The 23,430-nt window shown below is 45.2% G+C and overlaps 1 protein-coding gene across 3 annotated transcripts in view; it reads left to right on the top strand.

Annotated features, from left to right (window-relative positions):
• The window catches only part of FLDH (NAD(P)-binding Rossmann-fold superfamily protein), a 132,493-nt gene that overhangs the window by 18,940 nt on the left and 90,123 nt on the right, over window positions 1-23,430 (top strand). For all 3 annotated transcript variants that reach the window (XM_086797497.1, XM_086797495.1, XM_086797494.1), the window contains exon 2: window positions 18,916-19,044. In XM_086797497.1, coding sequence (XP_086653623.1) covers window positions 18,916-19,044 — 129 coding nt within the window. The remainder of the gene's footprint in view (window positions 1-18,915; window positions 19,045-23,430) is intronic.

The following is a 23,430-nucleotide window of genomic DNA, read 5'->3' as shown; positions in this document are numbered from 1 at the left end:
TCCAAAACTGCGTGCTGGGCCTGCTGCCAATGGTCCCGAGGCTAGACGAGCATATGACCCTGCTCTGTGCGTACCGTGGGGCTCCAGATGAGCGGCTGTCTGGCCCGCTCATCACAAGTGGGAGGTCTCTGAGAAAGCCCCAGTCTCAGCAGCTCCCAAGCTTGCAGGATGCTCAAGGCAAATCTGTCCTCCCATCCTCTACTGAGGCATGTCCTCCTCATCTCTATGAAGATCCACCCTGCTCTGTGCGTACCGCGGGGCTCCAGATGAGCGGCTGTCTGGCCCGCTCATCACAAGTGGGAGGTCTCTGAGAAAGCCCCAGTCTCAGCAGCTCCCAAGCTTGCAGGATGCTCAAGGCAAATCTGTCCTCCCATCCTCTATTGAGGCATGTCCTCCTCATCTCTATGAAGATCCACCGTATCTCTGGTGCCCAAGTGCCCCCTGCTGGGGGAGCTCTAGCTTGCAGCCGCTGAAAAAGAAGCTCCTTCCAAGGCTCAGCGCCTGGAAGCAGTCCTCGAACAATAAGCTTCCGCAACAAGGCTCTACTCTGATCAGTTGGATCTATAATGCCCAAGCCCCCCTGGGCCAGCGGAAGAGTAATAACTGCCCAAGCAACCTTAGCCCGGGCCGGCTGACCATCCCACCCAGACCAAAGAAAGTTCTTGATCAGCCTCTGTACCTGGCTGATGTAAGAGCTCGAGAAGATCCAGCAAGACGTGATGTACCAAATAAAATTCCGACTTGTTCTCATTGACGTAGAACTTGTTGTTTTCTAGCAACTTCAAGACTTTCTGCACATCAATGTCGTGTTGCTCAACAGTAGTTGAAAATACCAGTATGTCGTTCAAAAATATGAACACACACTTTCCTATTAAGTCCCTGAAAACACGCATCATCATGCAGTTGAATGTGGCTGGGCATTCGTCAAGCCAAAAGGCATGACTACAAATTCATAGTGAGCCCATTCCATATGGAAGGCTGTCTTGGGGATGTCTCCCTCAACAATCCTCACCTGGTGGTACCCACTCTTCAAGTGCAGTTTCGAGAACACCTTGTTCCCATTCAGCCTCTCAAGAATATAATCTCTTCGAGGCATCGGGAACTTACTCTTGATAGTCAGGTTATTGAGTGCATGATAATCGAGAAGACCCATCCTTCTTCCTAACAAACAGGATCGGTGCTGCAAATGGTGACACACTGGGACGTATGAAGCCAGATTGCAACAATTCTTAGAGTTGGTGGTCCAACTCCGATTCCATTGTCTTGGACAGGCGGTATGGAAACTTGCTTAGGGGATTCGAGCGGGGGAGGTCGTCTATCTTGTGGTCCTTGGGTCTAGAGGGGAGGGGGGGAGCTGGGGAGGGAGATTGTCCCGAAGAAAAATCTTTTGGAACTCATGGAGAACTTGGTACTTCTCGGAAGCACTAGCCACCGTCTGGGCAATCTGGATTTATATCATCGCACACTGTGCGCATTTCTTGATTTCTCGTTTAGCTTGTAAGTGGCTTATGAGAGGAAAGTTCAGGATTTTTGGCTCACACTTAATGGTCACTGGGGCTTTGGACACATTCCGGCTAATCTGAAACGTGTGCATGTACCAATCGATATCTGGCTAGAACTTGTGAAACCATTGAATTCCCATAATTATGTCTGCTCCCACAAGAGGGGCAACCATAAAATCTCACACAAACTCTATACCCTGAATGATTAATTTGGCACCTTGAGCTTCAAACTTGATGCTTGTCGTCGTGCCTGTGCTAAAACCCTCAACTTTCTTGTCCACTGAAGTCAAGACGAAACAGGCTCGTCGAGCGGCCTCTTCCGTGACCACACCCTCCGTGTTGTGGTTGTCAAACAAGACGACGACTCTTTGGCCACCTATGTAGCCAAAGGTCTTGAGCAATTCGTTGCGCTCATACTCCTGGTCTTGGGTGTCGTGCTTATCTTTGAGCTTCTGGCTAACGATTGCACAAACCGAAGCACTAGGATCTGAAGAACTAGGGATAACCGTTGGGGTCTGTGTGGGAGCTGGGCTCACCACAGAAGCTGTGGAGGCTGGGGTGGTAGTCTTCTTAGGGCACTCCCTAGAACTGTGTCCTTTTGTATGACAGAAGAAACACCTAAGCTTGGGCGCATCGGTCAAGTTCTTGGAGCCAGAGGCTCCCATGCTCTGTCCTGGGGAAGACCCATCTGGTGCTGGCCTTTTCCCCATGAGGGGGTAGCCTTGGGAGTGGTGTGGGCATGAGTCCACTGGGTCCACTAAGGAATGGCCTCACCTTCCAAATACCAACTAGCTAGGATCACTCTATCAGTATCACTTTTTCTCACTGCAGCATAATAGGCTTCAAACTGATGCAACCAGGAATAAAGAGTTGTGGGGAGTTTACCATTATACTTACTGAAGTTCATTTTCTGGGAAAAATATCTGGAGGAAGTCATTGCTGTCATTCTTGCGTCCAAAGCCGCAAGGTATCTTTCGTGTTCCATGCGTCGCCTGGTGTCTTCTTGTGGAGCAGCACAGGATACTGCCACACAATCTTCTATCAGTTGAATCTCCATTGCTCACATATGCAATTTGAGTGTAGAACTCGGCTGCGGTCATTCGGTAGAGGATCTACTATTGGGATCTGGGAAACGGAAGGAGAGGGAGGAGGAGACGGAGGAAGAAGAGCTGGAAAACGGGTGTACTCTTCCAGGGCCAAAATCTGCGCCTTTTGCTCTTCCAATTTGGTACCCTGTTCTGCGATTGCTTGCATCATCTGTTGGAACATCTCGTGTACCCTTGAAGGACTGCCTAATGCACTTTGTTCCCAAGTTCGTCGTTCTCCCTCTTCGTCGTAGTAAGAAAATGCACTTCCTTTCCGGAGCGCAATTTGACCATCCACTATGTGTGTGGGAGGCTTCCGGAGGCTGAAAGCTATATGTCCTTCGAGGGACAGGAGTCACACCGAAAGGGGTGGTCCACTGGAGTCTAGAAACCAACCACACAAGCGAGAAAAAAATTCTCTTTCTTTTTTTCTGGTTGAATCATCACACTTGAAGAAGGCTCTGATACCAATGTAAAATGCGGAGTCCTCACGTGGTCGAATTGGTAACTTCAATGCTCAGAATTCAGCGATCATTCACGATGAATATAACACACAATACTGAAGTAGATGTGCAGAAAATAGAGAGAGAGAGAGAGAGGGAGAAGAGGACACAATATTGGGTCCCAAATACCCTTCATAGGGCCCGGCCACGAATGGTGTATTTGTTTTATTAGAATGATGTAAATCTGAAAATAAAGACTGAATCTTGACATGCAATGTTCACCTTGGTTGGAGCACTCCCCTTGGCTGTCCTTGCCCTTGGAATGCGGCAACCCTTCGTGAATAATGAGATGCTCTACTGAATTCCTGGCTTGGGTATTTATACCCCCTCCTAGCTCTGGTCGGCCAGCTCTACTGGAGTCAGCCTGCTTTAATATTCTGACGACGAGCACAGACTGGCATTAAATGCTCTTTAACTTGGTCGTTTTCACACTGGACAGAGGGTGTCCAGCCTGCGCATGCTCTGGATGGGTGTCTAGGCTGCTGGGCAGCCATGCGCAAATAGTGTGGGGCTGCCCCCACACACAGCCGACTGGCTGGGCAGGGCCCTGGGCCTGTCGACTGCTCCCCTAGGGCTGGCTGGCAGCCTGCCCAGCCCATGCTAGGGCTGGTGTGCACAGCATGGGGCCCTCCTGGCCCCTTGGGTGGTTCTAAATCTCCCCCATACCCACTACATGAGCACTAAGCCCTGTTCTGGGGTAGCCTTATAGGCTGGCCCCTCTTCCTACATGCAATCCTACATGCATCTATAGATGTCCGGCACCCCTTTGTATATGTGTGTGAACACTCGCTTATGTGAGTAAGTAAGCAAGTGTGCATGAACCTCCTCTTATGACTGCACTATGTTATGTGAATGTGATGATTAGTGATGTCATAGGCCTAGCCATGTGTTATTGCCCCAATAAATGTGATGTGTCAAGGATAAGAATATACTATGTGTAAGTTAAAATCATCAATCACCATCATCATTCAGTCATGGAAATCATTGTCTGGGTTTGATTGAAGCTGTTGAGGATAGCACGCAGCGCAGGGAGTGCGTAGGTGCAGAAGCGCACTGCACGTTGGGGCAAGGAAGCGTGCAAGGAGTGAGACGTATGAATCTGTCCCATCTTGAGATATTCCGACAACTGTCGGGCAATCTCATCCTCTTCCAGTTGGCTCATCCTTAAAGTGCAATGCTTACAGGTTGAGACCCTGGAACTAAATCGATCTTATGATCAACGGACCGACTGGGCGGAAGACCATGAGGTAACATAGCTGGGAAAACATTGGCAAACACTGCCCTGGTGTTCTCTAAAGGCTATGTCTCCCATACATCAAGACTAACTTGAATTAAACTCACAACTAGCATCAACTGACATGGTATATAGAACACACTAGAACACTTCATAATTAGAATCCTTTACTATATTACGGAGTTCAATTGAGTTTACAAGTATAAATGATGGAACATCAAAATCACCCTGTAGACAAAACTGACATTGTCCCTGATGGAAGATAACTTACGAGCCTTCCAATCTATCTGGACATCGTGGGTATAAAACTGCTCTTTACCTATAATAATATCTGCTCTATCTAGATTCATAATCATGAAATCTAGCGGCTCCGAGTAGCTCTGTATAGTTATAGGCAATTGAGACACTTGTTGATCCCAAAACTGTGCGCCGGACGACATGTCAACACGATACTGGTGATCACTTGGGTGTGTCTCCACTCCCAACTTTTTCACAAGCTTGGCGTTCATGAAGTTGTGAGTACTCCCAAGGTCAAAAAGAATGTGTACAATTTTCCCCACGATTGATCCATACATTTGTATTAGGTTCGTAGGATTGAAAACTTGCATATTAAAGCTACAACCCTTGCAAGAGCTCTGATCTGAAACATTAGTATGTATAGAAGTAATCTTACCTTTAGCCTTGGTCGCATGGGCTCCCTTCGACTTTGACTTGCCTTTCGCCAGCGGGTAGTTCATCCTCATGTGCCCTTGCTGACCACAAGTGAAGCACCGACCCTCCTTAATGAATTGAAGCGTCTGCTCCGCTTTCTTCGATTTCTTTGAATTGGGGTCACCCGTAGTTTGTGATTGATTTTGGGTCTCTGCAGGGGAAGTCTTTCCATGCTTAAACTTTCGTTTACAGTGGGATTCTCCTTGATTTATTATTGAGGGTTGTTGGGGTTACTTCAACTGTTTCTTTGCCACAATCTCATAAAAAATCTTTGCATATCTGATAGCATCATCCAATGTTTTGTTGCGATTATTTTTGGTGTGGAGCTGATTTCCATTAAGCGACTCTCTAAACTTGAGCTAATATTTGTCAGAAGGCATATTCTTCATTTCCTTGTTTTTAAACTTGGAGACAATTTCGTACTTATCCTCGGCCTGCAGGAACTCTTTCTGGAAAACTCGCTCAAAATCTACCCACATTGTGGGCTTCACTCGTAACTCTTTCCACCAGGTAAGGGCTTTGCTTGTCAGGAATCCCTGTACCATCTATATCTTTTTATCCTCAGGGAAAGGATGGAACTCAAAGTGCATACCCCATTTGTGACGACAAGAGTCATCTACCTTTTGAGTCTTGTGTTTCCGCTCCCTTGTATAGGGCTCTGGAGTAAAAGAGGGTGCAACTAAAGCTATCCCAGCCCCCCTTGTTGTCACCAGACCCACCAAAGTTGCTTGCATAACAACCATGGTGTTAGTCAAGTCTACAATCTACTTGCCTTGAAGTCCACCTTAGTGACTAGGTCATTGACCGTCACATCGTCATCCTGATGGGCCATCGTTAGATTGAACATTCTCGTCCATCCCATAATTGTTTTGTACTTCATCAGCCATGACAAACGCAAGAAAATTTGCTGCTACACAAGGAAAACTCGTGTGTCGAGATGAAGTGTCGCCCAAAATCCAGGTTGTCCGTGATCACAAGTACAAATCCGGCTCTTGGAAGCTAGCCATTTATTTTCAGCCTCTTAACTAAGGAGATTGTTCTTTGAATGTGGAGAACTTCTATGCAAACCCCCCCTTTTATATTAAAAAGTCAAGAGAGATTTGCTTTTGACTTTTTTTTTCCCAAAAAACTAAAGTGCTTTTCAGATTTAATTTAAATAAACTCACATTTGCTTTTATTGACTCAAAGCTTTCCCCCTTTTTAGCAAAAAAAAACCATCGCTTGAGTTTAATGAAAAAAACGACCTTGCTTTTCTCCAAAAAAAAAAGATGCTGCTTTTCTAAATTTGTCGGCCTGCTTTCCCCTTGCTGTGCACCTCTGCTGCTGCTGCACAAAGCGCTAGTTGACGGCTGCCTCGGTTAAGCCGCATGGCCTAGCTGGTTGGCTGGCTGCCTAGGCTACGTTGGCTTGGCTACTGCCTAGCCTAGTCGCCTAGGGTAGCTAGTCTTGGCTGCCCTAAGGCTGGCAATCAAAGGTCCATGCCTCGCATACCTCAGCCACCTACAGCCCCTTATTGGGTACTCACTTCAGCCATACACACATACATCAAATCAACGATTCCTCTCTTTGCATCCCTTCTGACACGACTAAATTTACAACCTTTATGGCAACAAGAACCTTGGACAACTTCTATAGAGCAATGATTTGATAGAAAGAGAAACAATGAGAGGCATACCTGGGAAATCCGACATCAACGCCTAGACACGCATGCCTCTTCAGTCTCTGTGTTAGGGTTTCTCTGATACCAACTGCAAAGTCCTTCCTTGAATCTCCCTAAACACAAGCAAGCGAAAACCATAGTTGCCACGGGTTTTTTGAAACGCGTTTCATAAACGTTTCTTTCAAATCTCGAACATTTCAAAAACGTTTCATACAAGGGGTTTGGGGGTACAGGCCCCAAAATTTATATATAAGTTTATAATATGCAAAAAGTATGTTGCCTTGCCTGCAAAACAATATTAAACATGCATCATTTACACATTAAAACATGTTTACAAGTTAAAACTAAAGATTTAAGGTGACCCAGTTACAGTGGACACCCAATCGATCAATTGGTATAAATCAACTGACAACATCAAGAATCAAGATCCTGATTCCATCATCGATAATGGCAACTTCTCAAACTTCAAGGAACCACTTATAAAGCAGACAAGAGTGACAGTCCACTGAGCACTCAAATTGATCACAAAAAGTCTTAATCTTGAGCCAATACAAAAAAAGAAAACTAAAGTTTGAAATACACAAAGTAAAGCATGTTGATAGATGCATGACAAACTAGAGGAGCCTAATAGCCCCAAAGACTAGAGTCCTCAATTTGGAGGCTGGGGACTCAATCCTCAACATCCTCGATGTCCTCATTAGTAGCCTCCTCGGTTGAGCAGCATCATTCTCAGAAGAGGACGATGCTGCCTCAGCTGTGCCACACTCGTCTCAACTGCTGCACTGGTACTAGCATCTGTTGATAATACTTGTATTGATGCTCGTGTGGCACGAGCAGGTGCCATCAACTCCTCCACTGCTTGTTGCTCTCTTCTGAGCTCTTTAGTTCAGAAGGTCTCATAGGAGGGTCCCTCCCAATCACATCCAATGCGGCTGATTGCCCTCATGGCCTTTTTCCTTTGTGGGGTGCGCACAATGTGAAAAGACAAAGCGCACTGGATGAAAAGTCTCGTGAATTCCCTAGTTGCATCATTAATTGCCGGCTTTTGTATGCTTGCTTGAATGCTTGCTCTCTTTAGAGAGGCTCTAGGTTTTGCAGGCAAAGGGCTTTGTGTTGCTGTGAGAGTGGGACTACCACCACCCTCGAATCTTGCTTGGCTGTGTGCATCCTCCTTTGGGCCCAACCGTGATGCATCGATCACTTGTATCCTCACTGGCATCAATATCCTTTGGTCTTTAGATGGGGGCTTTAAGGGCCCAAGGCAGCCCCTCTCACACACTCTCTCTCCCTTGTTCTCTCCCTCCCTCCCTTAAGCCTTTCTCAAGACCCAACCGTGATGCATCGATCACTTGTATCCTCACTGGCATCAATATCCTTTGGTCTTTAGATGGGGGCTTTAAGGGCCCAAGGCAGCCCCTCTCACACACTCTCTCTCCCTCGTTCTCTCCCTCCCTCCCTTAAGCCTTTCTCAAGACCCAAAGTTCAAAGTTCAAACTTCAAACACACTAGGATGATGATGTTTTTTATACCCACTTTTGGAGCTATCTCTATACTCTACCGGTTCATTTCAGTTCATTTCATTTTACTTTGTACCCTTGAAGCTTGATGATGTGTCCAGATGATGAGGATGGACTATTTTGGTCTCATAAGTCATTTTGGCCTTTTGCAGACGTTTAATACAGCTTTCTTTCTTTCATACACATTCTCTCTCCCCCTCTCTCATACACACCCTCTCTCTCCCTCCCTCAAGGCTCATACATACATCAGGCACATTTTCAGGAACCCCGCACGAAGGGGTGGCTCTTTGATACATTAGTGACACCAGCCTTGATGTATGCAGCAGCGGTTTGGGCACCAGGGCTTGCAGCCTCCACATGGGTACAGCTGGAGAGACCACAGATCTTGATGCTCTTGAGGATGATACGCAGCAAACCATCCGTCCCGCATGACATTGTTCGAGCTGAGTTTGCTGCACCACCTATGGCAGTGGAGGCATTGTTCCAGACGATCTCCTTTATATACAGGATGAGGGAGATGCCCACGGAGAGATTATCCCGCCGATCTTTAGAGGCATCCAGACAGCTGGCCGAGGCTGGACACACTGGATCTTGGTATGCACAGATGCTACAGTGGTTCTCACATCATGGGATAGACATTGAGCGGTTGCCACCTTTTCAGTATGATCAGTCTGCTCCACGGGGTTACCTCTCTCTCAATGAGAGGAACAGAGTGATGAGACAGGACATATGGCAGCACTACATACAGGAGACATGGACAGCACCAGATAGCCCACTACCATTGAAGATGATGTATTACAGAGACCACTTTATGAGCATCTCAGGGGATGGGTTTATACATCGACCGCGGTACATGGATGTATACATGCCACATAGCTCTCGCGTTGCTATTGGACAGCTACGAGTCTCATCACATCAGCTAGAGATAGAGGCTGGGAGAGCAGCACGGGTTCCCAGAGCTGAGCGGATATGCAGATTGTGCCGCGAGGAGGTGGAGACTGAGGATCATTTTGTATGTAGATGTAGAGCCCACCAGGGGGTCAGAGATAGATATGCAGGATTGTTTGAGGAGCACTCTTCACTACATCAGTTGATGGAGGCCTCGGACCAGCGATAGCTTGGCAGACTACTACTAGAGCTTCATAGTTCTCGAGAGAGACTCCTCCAGACACCCGCTCCCACTAGGGGTGGGAGACAGTCCCAGCTCACAGATTTCTTCTAGAGAGCTATGCCAGTGCCAGCTGATGTACCACGTGGGGTGACTGCACAGAGAGCAGAGGAATTGAGAGCCAGGAGGAGACCTAGACAGATTGGACATAGAGCACCCCGACTCCGTCACCGAGAGATAGCAGCTATCCGAATGAGACACCAGATGGAGACACAGGAGAGGCTAGCTTGCTTTCATTCAGACTCAGGGTACATGTTCACGCCATTCACAGCCTCAGTATCGGCGATGTATGATATCTTATATCCCTCTTATGGCACTTGATGGAGTTAGACATAGATCTGCATAGCATGCTTGTACTACCCCTTCAGCATATAGAGATGCATCTTGCCTTAGCACTCCATCCACATCCCCACCCCCCCTTATATTGTTTGTATATGGGCTCCACCGATCCATGATGATTCACAGTTGTACCCAAACACATGCACACTTTTTCTTTTCTTTCTTTTCTTCCGATGACCGGAAGAACACAGTTGTATTATTTTTTGTCTCATAGGCCGACTTTGGCCTCTCGTAGACGTTAATATATCTTTCTCTCTCTCTCTCTCTCTCTCTCTCTCTCTCTCTCTCTCTCAACTTTCATTATATATCTATCTATCAATATATATATATATATATATATATATATGTATATATATATATATATATATAACAGACGCCTCTAACACGCCTCTAACGTCTCTAAAAAATACGAGTCTTTCGAGGCGCGTACCATACCCACCTCGTACCAAATGCCTATGACGCCTCTAACAACCATGCCTTTGGTAGAGACCCACAACCACGTCGTGCCAATTGTTGTCTTTTCCATTCTTGTAGCTTGGCTTTGATGTTTGGAGGCACCAATTTGCACGCACCAATGCCTTCCCTGATTAAACCTGAGAAATGGGCCTTACCATGGATTATGGTATCTCTTGAGTAAACCTCGTAAAAATTACATTTCCACTTTTGGGTGCTTGAACCACCATATATGGATACACAAGTGACATGGGTCCACATGGGATCCCTAGTGCGAGGCATCTTGACAAAGGCAGGGCAAGATTGGCACCCTAGCATGAAAACAAATCTTTTTATTTTATTTTTGGGCAAAATCAAAGAAAAAAGGCAAATCAGCACAACCAACGTGAGAGATGGTGGGCATGGAAGCTGAGAAGTGCGGGAGGAGCTGGAAGGGGCTGATTTTTTCAATGCAGTAGCTTCTTCGTTGGTTTTCACAAGTGCAAGTAGACGTTCTTTTTTGAAAAAAGAGCTCTTTGGATTAAAAAATGCCCATATCATACTGATAACAAGTGGGAGGGAAAGAAATGCATTTCATTTGAAAGATATGTGTCTAAAACGTTTCGTTTAGTAAAAAATCAGTAGAACACGTTTCTTTGTAACTATGCTGAAAACCAAGGTTAGTTTTAAACCACTTCGTGAGGTAATAGGCTAGCTCACTCCCAACTGTGACTGACATCCAGAGATCTTTCCGAGCCAAGGCTAGGGCTCCTTGCGTGATCCCATAGGCCCTATCTAACTCCGTGTCCCATACCACCGAAGCCTGGCCGTAGGCCTTCAACATACCAATCTACGTACTCGCCATGTTCGTGGCATGAGCATGTCTGCTCTTATGGTCCAAGCCAGACCACTAGTGGTACATTTGCACAACTATGTCTGATATTAACCCCAGCTTTCACTTATATAGTGTAGTGATAACCACGCCATAAATAGCTAACTCGCTTGTTTTATCAATCCAGAATCCTAGCCAAGTATCAAATTGTGAATCCCTAATCTTAGGGTCCCCTAATCTCCCTGGATTGGTTTCCTAATGCATAGATTAGTGTCTAGGCACATAACAAATATGGTCTTGAGGCAGTCCTTGTAGAGTTGTAGGATCGGATGTGAGGAATAATGGATCGCTTAATTGAAAGAGCAATCATGGCCATCATCATGGGAATCCCACCGTCTTTGATCTTCGGTGGGTTGAAGCGGCAATGCTGAAATGCTTGACACCACTTGTGCCACAATTTCTGTCTCCCTTGATGCTGTCGGGGAGGTGTCAGGAGTTGTTGTAGGAGGAGGGTCTTGCATGGTGGCAATCTCCCATAGCTCTTTGGCTATTAGGAGACTCTTCATCATGAAACTCCATAATGAATAGTTGGGACCGTCAAGCCGATCTTCAGTTGTCATGAACTTACCAAACCCATAAAGATCAGTGGTATTTGCTCTTTGCGACATCCTCACAGTAGAGAATTTTCCAAAACTGGAGAGGGAATAAGGAACATGAAAAACCCCCTTGATGTGAGCTCTTGGGAAAGTAAGAGAAGGAGAGAGTTACGGGAGTGTGCACACAAGGCAACAGGATATGACGAGATTGAAGGTGTGATCACCAAAGTATACTAAAAATAAGGTGTATACTTGAATGAGTTAACACAAGATTCCGGGAGTGTTGCAGGGGAACATGAGTGCCTAGATGATCTGCACAAGTACAAGACTACTTATGGATGCTTCCACTTTACAAATCTTTCCCTTATGAACAAGAATCCCCAAATATGCAGCAGAGAGGATTTGAATGTGTCAAAAAAAGTGTATGCAAAAGAAAGGCCCAAAATAAATGTACCTCTATGAACAAGATGCAAGATGCTGGTGTGAGTTGATCCACTTCTTCTTCTTTGTTTCCCTCAAAAGCACAAGGCACAACAAGGCTGTGGGTTGAGCTGGAGCGGAGGCTTACTCAAAGAGCTGTGGGAGGAGCTCGTGCTGAAGCAATCTTAGAGCTGGATGTGGCTGAGCGGCTTTTGCTGGGCCAAGGCAGATAGTTGGCAGAATTGATCTTAGAGCCATGGGTGGAGGCGGAGTAGAGTTGCGGAGTGAGGCCGAGTGGAGCGGGAGTAGAGCCGTTGCTAGCTAAGGTGGTGTGAGTTACAATTGTGCTGCCCATTTGGTTGGCGGACCTGGGCTGACTGCGGTGGTTGGCTGGACACTAGCACCGCCCGTTTGGCTGGCGGCGGCGGACTTTGTGTGGTGGCGCTCCACTAGTTGCAGCTAGACAATGGGACAAAAGAGCTCTGATAGCAATTGTTTGCAAGATGGGTGAGGTGTGTCTAGTGCAAGAGTGCAAGCTCATAGCTAGTAGGGAGAAGAGAGAGAGATGATGACCAATGAGATTATCAACACAAGGGCAAAGGGATTGAGGGAATACAAGAGTAGTGGAAAGCATAAATTCATGATAGAGATAGGCCCTTTTTATAGGAGGGACCCCCTTTACAAAGATGAAGCATATGCTGCCACCGCATATGCCATATGCCAAATATGATGCCAAGTGTCCCTAATAGGTGTCACTTTGCCACACATCACTACTTTACATAATATCCTTCTAAGAGGCTGTTGCTACACAGAAGACTTATGCACACTAGCAGTTGTTCACACAAATTGGAATTGCATTATTTAAAGCCTACACATAGTGCTAGTTTACACAACCACCTAGCACTTGCTTATTTCCACATTAATTACTATTAATATATAACAATGTCATTCAGCATGTGTGTTGACGATTGGGCATTGAACATGCTTACTATGAAGAATCGCTTTCCGATTCCGTGCATAGATGACATTCTTGATAAGCTTGATGGGTCGGCATGTTTTAGCCGCATTGATTTGAAGAGCAAGTATCACTAGGTACATGTGGTATCGCAGGATGTGCATAAGACGGCATTCCGGACAGCTTTTGGGCTTTATGAGTACTTAGTCATGGCGTTCGGTCTCAGGAATGCCCCGTCTACATTCAATAGAATAATGGATTGCATTTTCCACGAGCACCGAAAATTCACAGAGGTGTTCTTTGATGATATCTTGGTATTCTCCGAAAATGAGAAGGAACATAGAGCTTATTCGGCCATAGTTTTTAGAGAGCTTCGCAAGCATAAACTCTTTATAAATGGCAAAAAGAATGAATTTTAGAAATACACTATTGGGGCACATCGTATCAAAGGATGGATCCCACAAAACTTGATACTGCTTGCAATTGGCTAGAGTTGACATCCATACATGAAGTACGAAGCTTTCTTGCCTTATACTCGTATTATCGGCACTTCATAAGGAATTTGCTTTGATTGCCTCGCCATTTCATGAGCTTACCAAGAAGAAAACAGTGTTCAAATGGAGAGTGGATGAGAGGGATGCATTCTTCCGACTTAAGGAAGCACTCATAAGTGGGCCGGTGTTGATAATTCCGGACTTGTAGAAACCTTTTAGTGTGGAGTGTAATGCTTGTTGAAATTGTATTGGGACTGTCTTTAACCAAGAGGGACATGCCATGGCTTATAAGAGCCGTTGTTTGCACGATCCCGAGCTTTCTTTGGACATCTATGAGAAAGAGTTATTGGTTGTAATTTATGCCTTCACCATTTGGAAACATTATCTTCTTGGGGTTGATTTTACGGTGAAGACAGATCACCAAAGCCTAAGGTACTTTCTCACGCAAACCAAATTTCTAGAGAGAAGCATATGGCCCTGTATGTGCAAGGACATAGAAGCATATGTACCTGCATGTATTACTTGCCAAAAGGTGAAATTTGATAGGCAAAAGGCTCCGGGATTACTTCAGCCATTGCCTATTCCCTTCGCAGCCATGGGAAAGCATAGCTATGGACTTCATAATGGATTTACCAAGGACCCAGTAGGGTAATGATGCTATTTGGATGATTGTGGACAAGTTTAGCAAGCAAGCACATTTCTTGCCTGTCAAGAAGACCATCAAATCCGAGCATATGGTGAAGTTCTTTCTTGCACAAGTGTTCAACCATCATGGTATGCCGAAGTCCACTGTGGGGGATAGAAATCCTAGGACTATGAGCCTCTTTTGGAGGGATCTCTTTAATAACGTGGGCACTAAATTGGTTTTTTCGTTGGCTTATCACCTATAAATGGATGACTAAAGTGAGGCTGCAAATTCAGCCGTGCTAGATCTTCTCAGGTGCTATGTTGTAGATCAAAAGACCGTGTGGTAGAAGTATCTACCGCTTGTAGAGTTTTCCTATGACAACATGGTATATGATTCCATGGGAAAGGCTCTGTTTGAAATTATTGTCAATGGTAAAGTGATGTTGCCACCCATCCTTCGCACCAAGGATGAGATATTTGCTTCCTAATTAGTATGTTTGAGATCTTGATGTGGTCTTTGCACAGGTGCTGACAACCATTGCTAGGTCTCGAGTTAAGTATAAAAAGGCTGCAGACAAGCATAGAAGGCAGATGGACATCGAAGAGGGTGATTGGGTATTGCTGAAATTTTAGAAAGCAAGACTTCGCAAGAGCCAAGTAAAGAGGGAGTGTGTCTAAGCTCTCCACCAAGTATTATGGGTCCTTTAAGGTGATCAAGCATATCAATGAAGTTACTTTCAGGTTAGCACTACCTGATCATTGGAGGATTCACAATGCCTTAAAAAGTGAGTTTATTGTAGAAGTATGTGGAGTCAGATCCACAAGAACCTGCCACAGAAGACCTGCGGGAGGTTGACGAGCTTGAAGAAATACTTCAGCCAGAGCAGATAGTCTTCCACAAGGAGAGAAAGCTAGATGATGCAAAATGGGTTGACAAAGAATACTTCTTTGACTTTCCATAGCTTCTTTAGGTGTACCTCGACGCTTTTTAGTTGAGGCCAATTGTTTAGAAGTCGGGAGGGATGTCACCATTTGATTACCTTAATGGTCCTCTCTAGTTTCTTGTACCGGTTTGTGGCTAGTGTATGTGGATTTGAGTGTCTGGGATCCTAGTTCTTCGTGCTCGTTTGTGGCTAGCGTGTGGATCCGAGTGCCCAGGATCGCAATTCTGTGCTTTTTGATGTGCCAAACTTGTGCCTAAAAATGCCAGTGTACTTGTTCCATGACCTTGAGATTTGCTCATAACAATGTGCACATGCACACCTATTTACATGTTTGAAATTGTTTCGTGTGTTTGCCTACTATGAGTGTCCAGTTCACGAGCTTGGGACTTCTACCTGTGAACTGTGTGAATGCCCTAAAATCTGATGTGTTTTGTGGCATGTGAACATGTGGTAAGTGCACTCAAAACTCTTGTATTATTTTATTAAAATGCTTTGTAATGTTTATAGCCTTTGTAGATTCGCTCTCATTAAAAATTGAGTGGGCAATTTATTTAAGTGCTCGAGGCCCAACATGGTGGGCACTCTGTTTGGGCACCGTGGTGGCCACAATGTGTGGGGTGGGCACCCCATAAGTGAGGGGTGACCACCCATGTGGCAAAGGTTGGTATGGACAACTAAAAATTCATGCACGACTCATTCCCCCTCTCTTGCAAGCAGAATCGTCATCTTCTTGCACTCCAAGCTCTCCATTGTTTTTCCTCATAGAGGAGGCTACACTCAACCATTTGCAAAACTGAGCACATCACCGTGATCCCTCGCAGAAGGGCACCGTGCTACACCCCTCCGCATCGGTTTCTTGGTTATCTCACCTGGGCGGCCTCTATACGGGTGCCCCGTCACCAACATGCAGCTGGATTTGCTGCTGTTTGGCCTTCGTGTGTTGCCCTTGATGTGGCCATGGTGCTGGATAACCTATTTTGAGCTGGTCAAACCTTTCCGGTGGTTGGTCATACTTCTTTAGGACTGTTTCGGGCGTATCTATAGTGCTTGTTTGTGCTTGTGGATGGCTCCCGTGACCAATCCTTTTAGTTTACGTGATGAAAATTCATCTACAACTCCGTTGCTATCTGTTTTTGTGCCCGGGAGTGACCACCGGTGCCGGTTCTAAGTTTTTAGCATTCCCATCACCGTAAGGATGCAATCTAGGCGCTAGTTCGGGCACAACAGTGACGCATGTGGTTTTGGAACACCAGTTTGGAGACTGCCTCCCTCCAGTGATAGGTGGGGAGTTGTTTGGAAGACTCCACATCAACAGAATCATCACCACCGACACTGTTTGGTATTTGTATTCATCTTTTGTTTATGGCAAATCTGGCAATCATAGCCAGTGGAACATTGTACAAATAAAATTCTTCAATAATATACTTGGTATTTAGGGGGTTCCGGCCGAGGTTCCAGCCCTAGCGTGGTGTCTTTGAGCATATTTCATTTTTCAGCTTTGTCTATGTTTTGTGATGTTTCCATTTAAGCGATTGTTATTTACGAGATGGTGCCCAATACGTGCTCACACCGAGTGGGGTGAATTACAGTCTACTCTGAGGCGGTGGGAGGATACTGTGAGCTTGCCAATCGCGATATGCATAGCATGTGATGTGTATTTGTATGTATCCCATGATCTCAATGAATCCATCCTCAGAGAGTCTCAAGAAGTGATCTGTATACTATTCACACTTTGTACTAACCTTTGACATAGCAACACCACTCATGTTTGATGTTTGTGTAGTCCAAGTAAATCTAACCAGATGATCCTGTTTATTACATGTCGTGAGAGGTCGAGGTAGGGGGAATCTAGGCTGGCCACTATACTGAAATGGGTGGAGACAGTCCATCTGTATGCCATGTGCATGAAACTACTCAACTATCTCCGAATACCATGCATGTGTCAATAATGGTGGTGGGCCCTGTCAGTGAGGAGGAGGGCAATCCAGTTCGTCTCACCTGCTCCCCCTCCCTCTCGTGATATAGTTGCATAGAGGACTCTAGTGCTAGCAGTGGGAGGCTATCTCTGTTAGGGGTGTATACATGCTGATGCAAGTGACGGTCTGAAAGAGGGCATTTGTAACCAATGGGGCCACCCCTTGCACCTATAATGTCATATGGTACATACTACAGATGGCTTACTTGTGATCATGCATGACATCATCATCATTTGTAGCCTCTCTATGCTCCTCCACTGATCCTTCCCTCAGCCTTGCCCTGAGAAGGCTGCACCATACGTAGCTGTTGGTCGTACTAAAGTGTCAAAGAGCCAATGCTTAGTATGGGGCTCTTGGAAATGTGCTTGGAAACAGTGTTTGTATTGGCTAGAGAGGCATGCCCCCTTGCTAGTTGGGTAGTGGTGGCTGTTGTGATCATGCAAAACTGGGCCTGTAAAAGTGACTTGAATGTAGACATACTTCTGCACTATCTAGCATAAGGCAATATGGGCACTACTGCTTGGGCCAATGGTGAGCCTGTACTTCCGAAACTGTCCACAAACGCTGCAATCTCATCAATGTATAGACCCCAAAGAGTGTAGCTGAGAGTGGGTAGCCTTGCTTGATCCCAATAGTGCTACATATTGCTGCCGAGAGGCCACCGGGTGCATATACTCGGCCAAGTACGGCCTCATAAAAATTTCCGTACACCTTAAGTCATCTCATGTGGCAGCCGGAGCTCTTGCTGGGATCCTATCAAGTGGGACCGGGGGACAGAGTGAAGGGCCGTGTGAAAATCCACAAAGCAGCTATACAACATCTTTCGTGACCTTGCCTCCTCTATGATAGGCCCGTAATGTAAATATATGGTGTAGTGTGGATAGGTTTCTCTTGAAGCCTACATGGCCTCATGCTCAATGTCCCATCCTCTTTGCCGTAGAGCTGATTATGTCCTCTAGTATTGCGCGATTGATCTTAGCCATTGTGTGGCTAGGAGGGAGGGAAGCCTTCACAAAGTGCTTTGTTAAAAAGATTTGCAAGAATGGGATGTAATACGTGGTGCCGGTGGGCAAAGGGCTCTGTGCGGAGATCCTCATGACAAACATGAGTCCAGAGAGAGGGTGACGAAGGTTGAGGTGGAGGATAGGCGTTTTAGACATACAAGAGTGATTAAGGATTGAAGATGAATAGGTAGGAATGGAGGGTGGTGAGGAATAATTTATAATTAGAGGATCTTGATGTTCCACCATATAGCAATTGAATCATTGATACAACATGATTTTTGTTTTACACAATAATGATTTTGAAAGCTTGGGATCCACCAACATAACATTGACCTAAAAATATACTTCTTCCCATATCAAGCATTGAATGCATCTACTTTTAACTGGAAAGGGACGTCCTTGAAGAGTTCAATTTGGTAGATCAATATGAATCAGGCCTGCCATGAAATTTATTACCTTGACAAGATCACAAGAGTTTTGTAGATGAATGTAATGCGCATTCATATATCCATGTATGTCAAGCAATCCCATGTTTTGATACATGTTCAATGAATACTTTGTGCCACCTTAAGAATCTTTAGGATATACGAAATGTCAAGCCCAAAGGTCTAAAGGCAGACATACCAAATCAGTTAGGCAATTTAGCAGATTCTTGTTGGGAATGTTTGCACTCAAAATTTTGTATTACATGTTTTGCAATTTTTTTGCATCAATTCACTTACATTATCATCAAGAATCATGCTGTTTATTCACAGGCTGCTCAATAAGGAGTATCAAAAAGAACCAAAGTTGTGTGGCAAAGCCACAAGTAGTTGCTTTAGTAATTTCTAAATTGCCCAAGTATATGTTTTGTTCCCTTGTATGCCCTGTGAATGTCTGGGTAACCAAACTTAAAATTGAGTCCTTTCAAATATAGGTGAATGTGGATGGGTTAAAGAACGTTGTAAATGCGGTGCGGAAGACATCCACAGTCAAGAAGCTTATTTATGTCTCATCCTTTTTCGCACTTGGTCCTTCTGATGGGGAACTGGCTGATGAGAGGAAGGTAACATCTTGAATTCTTTCTTTTTCAAGAACATGGCAAAAATAAATATAAAGACTTCTGAAGACTTGATAAACTTGCTTGAGTGGCCAGTTTTGTCACACACAAGATATGTAAGATATGTAAGACTTTGCAGTTCTTGTTCTACCTTGTTTGGCAGGTTCAGTTTCCCATACTTAAATTATCCAACAAAAACCCAATATCATCCCTGCAATCATGACTATTCTCAGACTTGGCAGTTCTTGTTCTACCTTGTTTGGCAAGTTCAGTGCATACTTAAATTATCCAACAAAAACCCAATGTCATCTCTGCAATCATGACTATTCTCAGACTTAGAAATCTAAAGTAATAATTTTTTCTTTAATGCCCAGCTGCAGGTAAAGAGCAGCTCCCCCAGAGTCTTAGCTTCATATGCTAAAAAGGACAGGCAGTCAACATTCATTGATGGGATATATATTAACGAATGGTTAATCAATAAAAGAGGGCGACTATTACTTTGGAAGGATGCCTTGGTGCCCCGTGATAGCATGGCAGCTTTCCTTGACATGGCATAAACAGTGATCAAAACTTTCTTTGGTACCAGTACTTTGATCCACCACCCCCAAGCGAGGGGCTAAGGCTCCACTCCACAAATACATGCCAATCAACACGGGTGTCCCATACTAGTAGTGCTTGCCCACAGGGGCCCTCGGCAAGACTATCTGAGATTTGCCATGTCCACGGTAGGAGTAGAAACTATGGTCCAAGCACAAACCCATCAGAAGTGCACCACATGACTGACTACACAATAATAACCCAAGGCATCACCTATATAGTTGTAACTACCGCTATAAATAGCGAACTTGCTATAGATAGCTAGTAGCCTAGTTTTATTGATGCTGAACCTTAGCCCTTTGCATCTGCCTGCTATTCCTAATCTGTAACTCTGCTGGAGCCTAGATTAGGCCCGCTATTCCTAATCGTAGGGTTCTGTATCCCTGTTGGATTAGGCTGGCTAATCCGAGGATTAGTTCCAGGTACACAACATACTTCCCCTTCTCAAACTTTTCCACTCTTGGAAAGAAAATATGTCTAAGCAATAAAACCAGGGACCCTATGCTATATATTAGCAACTATCTCCCAAGTTGAGTCCTCCTTTGCCCTATCTTTCCACTTAAGTTTATACTCACAGATCAACTTATTTCTAGGTTGCCTTTCCATGAATTCAATCACGGTTTCCGGTTCATGTGGAACATAGGACAAGTCCTCAACCTCAACAAGCTCTCGAGGAGTCGACAATGCTATCCTTAGCTCCAAAATCTTTTTCAGTCTACTAACATGAAAGACTCCTTGGACTTTCACATTCTGAAGTAGTTCTAGCTTATAGGTTCTCTCTCCGTTCTTTTTAAGGATCCGAAAAGGTCCACAGTACCTAGGGGATGAACTTCCTAACCTTCCCTGTCCATAACATCTCTGAACTCTTGTGTATTTACAAATACACCAACATTTACTCAGATAACTCCCTTTGTGATTAGCATAAAACCGTGCTCTGTTATGAGACCTCCTAATAAAATCTCTAGCTCTGGCTAGCATCTCCTACATATTTGCCAAGAAATCCCTAGCCGCATCATTATGAATACCCCGAAGATCTAGGTTGGTATCTGTACATGAGCATAAATGGGCCGTAACCAATTGCTGCATGCTTAGCACTATTATGGGAAAATCCAACCATCGGGATGCACCTCTCCCAATCTGATGGTCTTTTGGAGATGTATGCACGAAGCATATCCTCCAAAACCTGATTCACCCTCTTCGTCTGCCTGTTGACTAAGAATGATCAAAGGAAATCAAACTCAGCTTGGTGTCAGATTTTTGGAAGACTAGCTGCCAAAAGTGTTGAGTAAACTTCGAGTCCCTATCACTCACTATGTCACAAGGTAAACCATGTAAACAAACTATTGTGCCAATTCAAGAGCCATTAATGTTTTCCTTGTGGGTAAAAATCTTGCCATCTTTGTCAATCTATCTACCACCACCCAAATGGGAGCATGCTCTTTGCGAGTGCATGGTAAACTGGTGATAAAATCCATGGAAATACTCTCTAATTTACTATAAGGGATCCCTAGAGACGTAACAGTCCTCTAGCTCTAAGGTGCTTAGCCTTACTCATTCGACACTTTACCACATAATCCTAGACTTTTGCCCTCGTCTTGGCCCAATAAAACATATGTTTTACCAAATCATAGGTCCACTGTACGGCGGATGAGCTGCTGTAGGAGTGTCGTGAGAGTCATAAAGGGTCCTCCTCCGAATCTTAGCACTATCTGACATGCAAACCCTATCAGTTCGGAACAACATGGACGAGCTGCTGTAGGAGTGTCGTGAGAGTCATAAAGGGTCCTCCTCCGAATCTTAGCACTATCTGACATGCAAACCCTATCAGTTCGGAACAACAGTCCGCTCCGAATAAGATACTAACCTCCAGCCACCTTGACAGGTGGAATGATCCTTGAGCTCTAGTATGTAATAAAGGAGCTACCTGCTTGGACCTTCCGCCAAAATCGACCAAAATATCTATGAGTCGCACATGGCTAGCCCTCTTAGGGAATCATAAAGGTCAACCTGAATCTCGGTGAAACTCAAAAGATTCACCCTATTCAAGCTACCCTTCCGATACGGAATCTCCATGTCAAAATCCTACATCAAGTGTGCCCATTGTGCCTTCTTCCCCCTCAACTAATGTCTATCATAAAAATACTTGATCGACTCATGATCGGTCAAAGCAACAAATTTGGATCCATACAAGTAATGTCTCCAAATTTTCAATGCGTGAATAACGGCATATATTACTCTTTCTTTTGAGTATGCCATCTGACTTAGGTATCATCAAGCTTCTTGCTTTCAAAAGCCACAGGTTGGCCCTCTTGAAATAAGGTAGCCCTATCGCATAATCACTAGCATCAGTCTCAACCACTAATGTTTTGCCACGATCCGGTATGGCTAAAACTGGTGCATTGCTCACCATAAGCTTGATCCTATTAAAAGCGTTATCAAGCCTCTCATTCCAACTAATAGGAGCAGAACGTTGAACTTTCGTCCATGTCCTTTGAGGAGGTTAGAAAGGGAAATGGTTGTGTCAAAATACTCCCTCACTGACTTCTTATGAAAGACAATGAATCCTAAAAACGAACAGATTTGTTTGACAATCCGAGGTACCGGCCAATCCAAAACCTTTTGGATCCGCTCAAGATCTATCCTACCCGCCCTCCCTTCACAAGACCTTTTGAACCCTTGAGATGGCAGATTTGCTTGAGATGGCTGAGAAGCATGTGAAGATCCCCACCCTCCCTACATTCTCGGTGGATCGACAGTTGGATGGGACCAATTATGGCATGCGCAGGCATAGTTGTGGGATCGTGTCAATGCCCGTGTGCATTCTTTTATCTTCCTTAATTGCACACCCCAAGCGATCAATCACATCAAACACATGACGCTGGCCGAAGGGATTTGGCAACACTTGGCTTCTTTGTATAACAGGGTATCACCCATGAAGCGGATTTCCTTGGAAGTGCAGATGTGAGTGATGAATCCTGCAAAGTCTTCGATGATGCGGGAGCACATCAACAAACTCCAGGCTCTTCAGCAGGATGTTCTTCATGGCAGAATATGCAGCGGAGATGATGACCAAATCTGGGAACACGAGCAAAAACGCAGGCAGAAAAAACAGCACAAGAGAGAGACAGATGTAGGCGTGTAACTCTGCTCTATATACACAAGAAGATCCCGAGAAATGATACAAATGAGGTATGGGGGCTGAGGACCTATATATACCCCCCTAGAGGGCAGTCGGCCAGCATAAGAAAAAGCCCACGACTGATAAAAAGGTCCACGACTGCATAAATGCAGTCGGCCAGCAATCTGGTGCCCAAAACTGATCAAAACCAGTCGGCCAGCAGCAAGAGTGCCCACGACTGATAAACACCCAGTCGGCCAGCACTGTACTGCTCTTGGCACCCTCTGGCAGCCCTCCCAAGCCTCAGAAAAAATGGGAAAAATAGGGGAAAAATGCGGAGAGTGGGGAAAAATGGGAAAACATGTCATAAGGGCGGGCACACCCACAACAAAGGCCCTGGTGTATAAAACTAGACAGGAGATGACTTCTAACACCCCCTCTCAGCTCCTGGCTGTGTAACCAACCACTGGGAGCTGGGGTGCCGCCTGAGCAAATCCTGAGAGCGACTTCGTGAAGAGGTCCACCGTACTGTCCTCCGTCGAACAGAACTCCAGCAAGATGTCATCAGCAACGATCTGTTCACGAACAAAGTGCCTCTGGATGACCATGGGTTCCTCCAATGGAAGCCCAAACCTGCAATGTAACCTCCTCCTGCTGCTCTGTAAAACTGCTCCTGA

The sequence above is a fragment of the Cibotium barometz genome, chromosome 66 (genome assembly GCF_041138505.1).
Source record: "Cibotium barometz isolate CiBa-2024 chromosome 66, ASM4113850v1, whole genome shotgun sequence".
In the NCBI taxonomy this organism is placed as follows: domain Eukaryota; kingdom Viridiplantae; phylum Streptophyta; class Polypodiopsida; order Cyatheales; family Cibotiaceae; genus Cibotium; species Cibotium barometz.
Note: the sequence above shows the minus strand (reverse complement) of the source record. Positions and strands in the feature narration are given on the sequence as shown.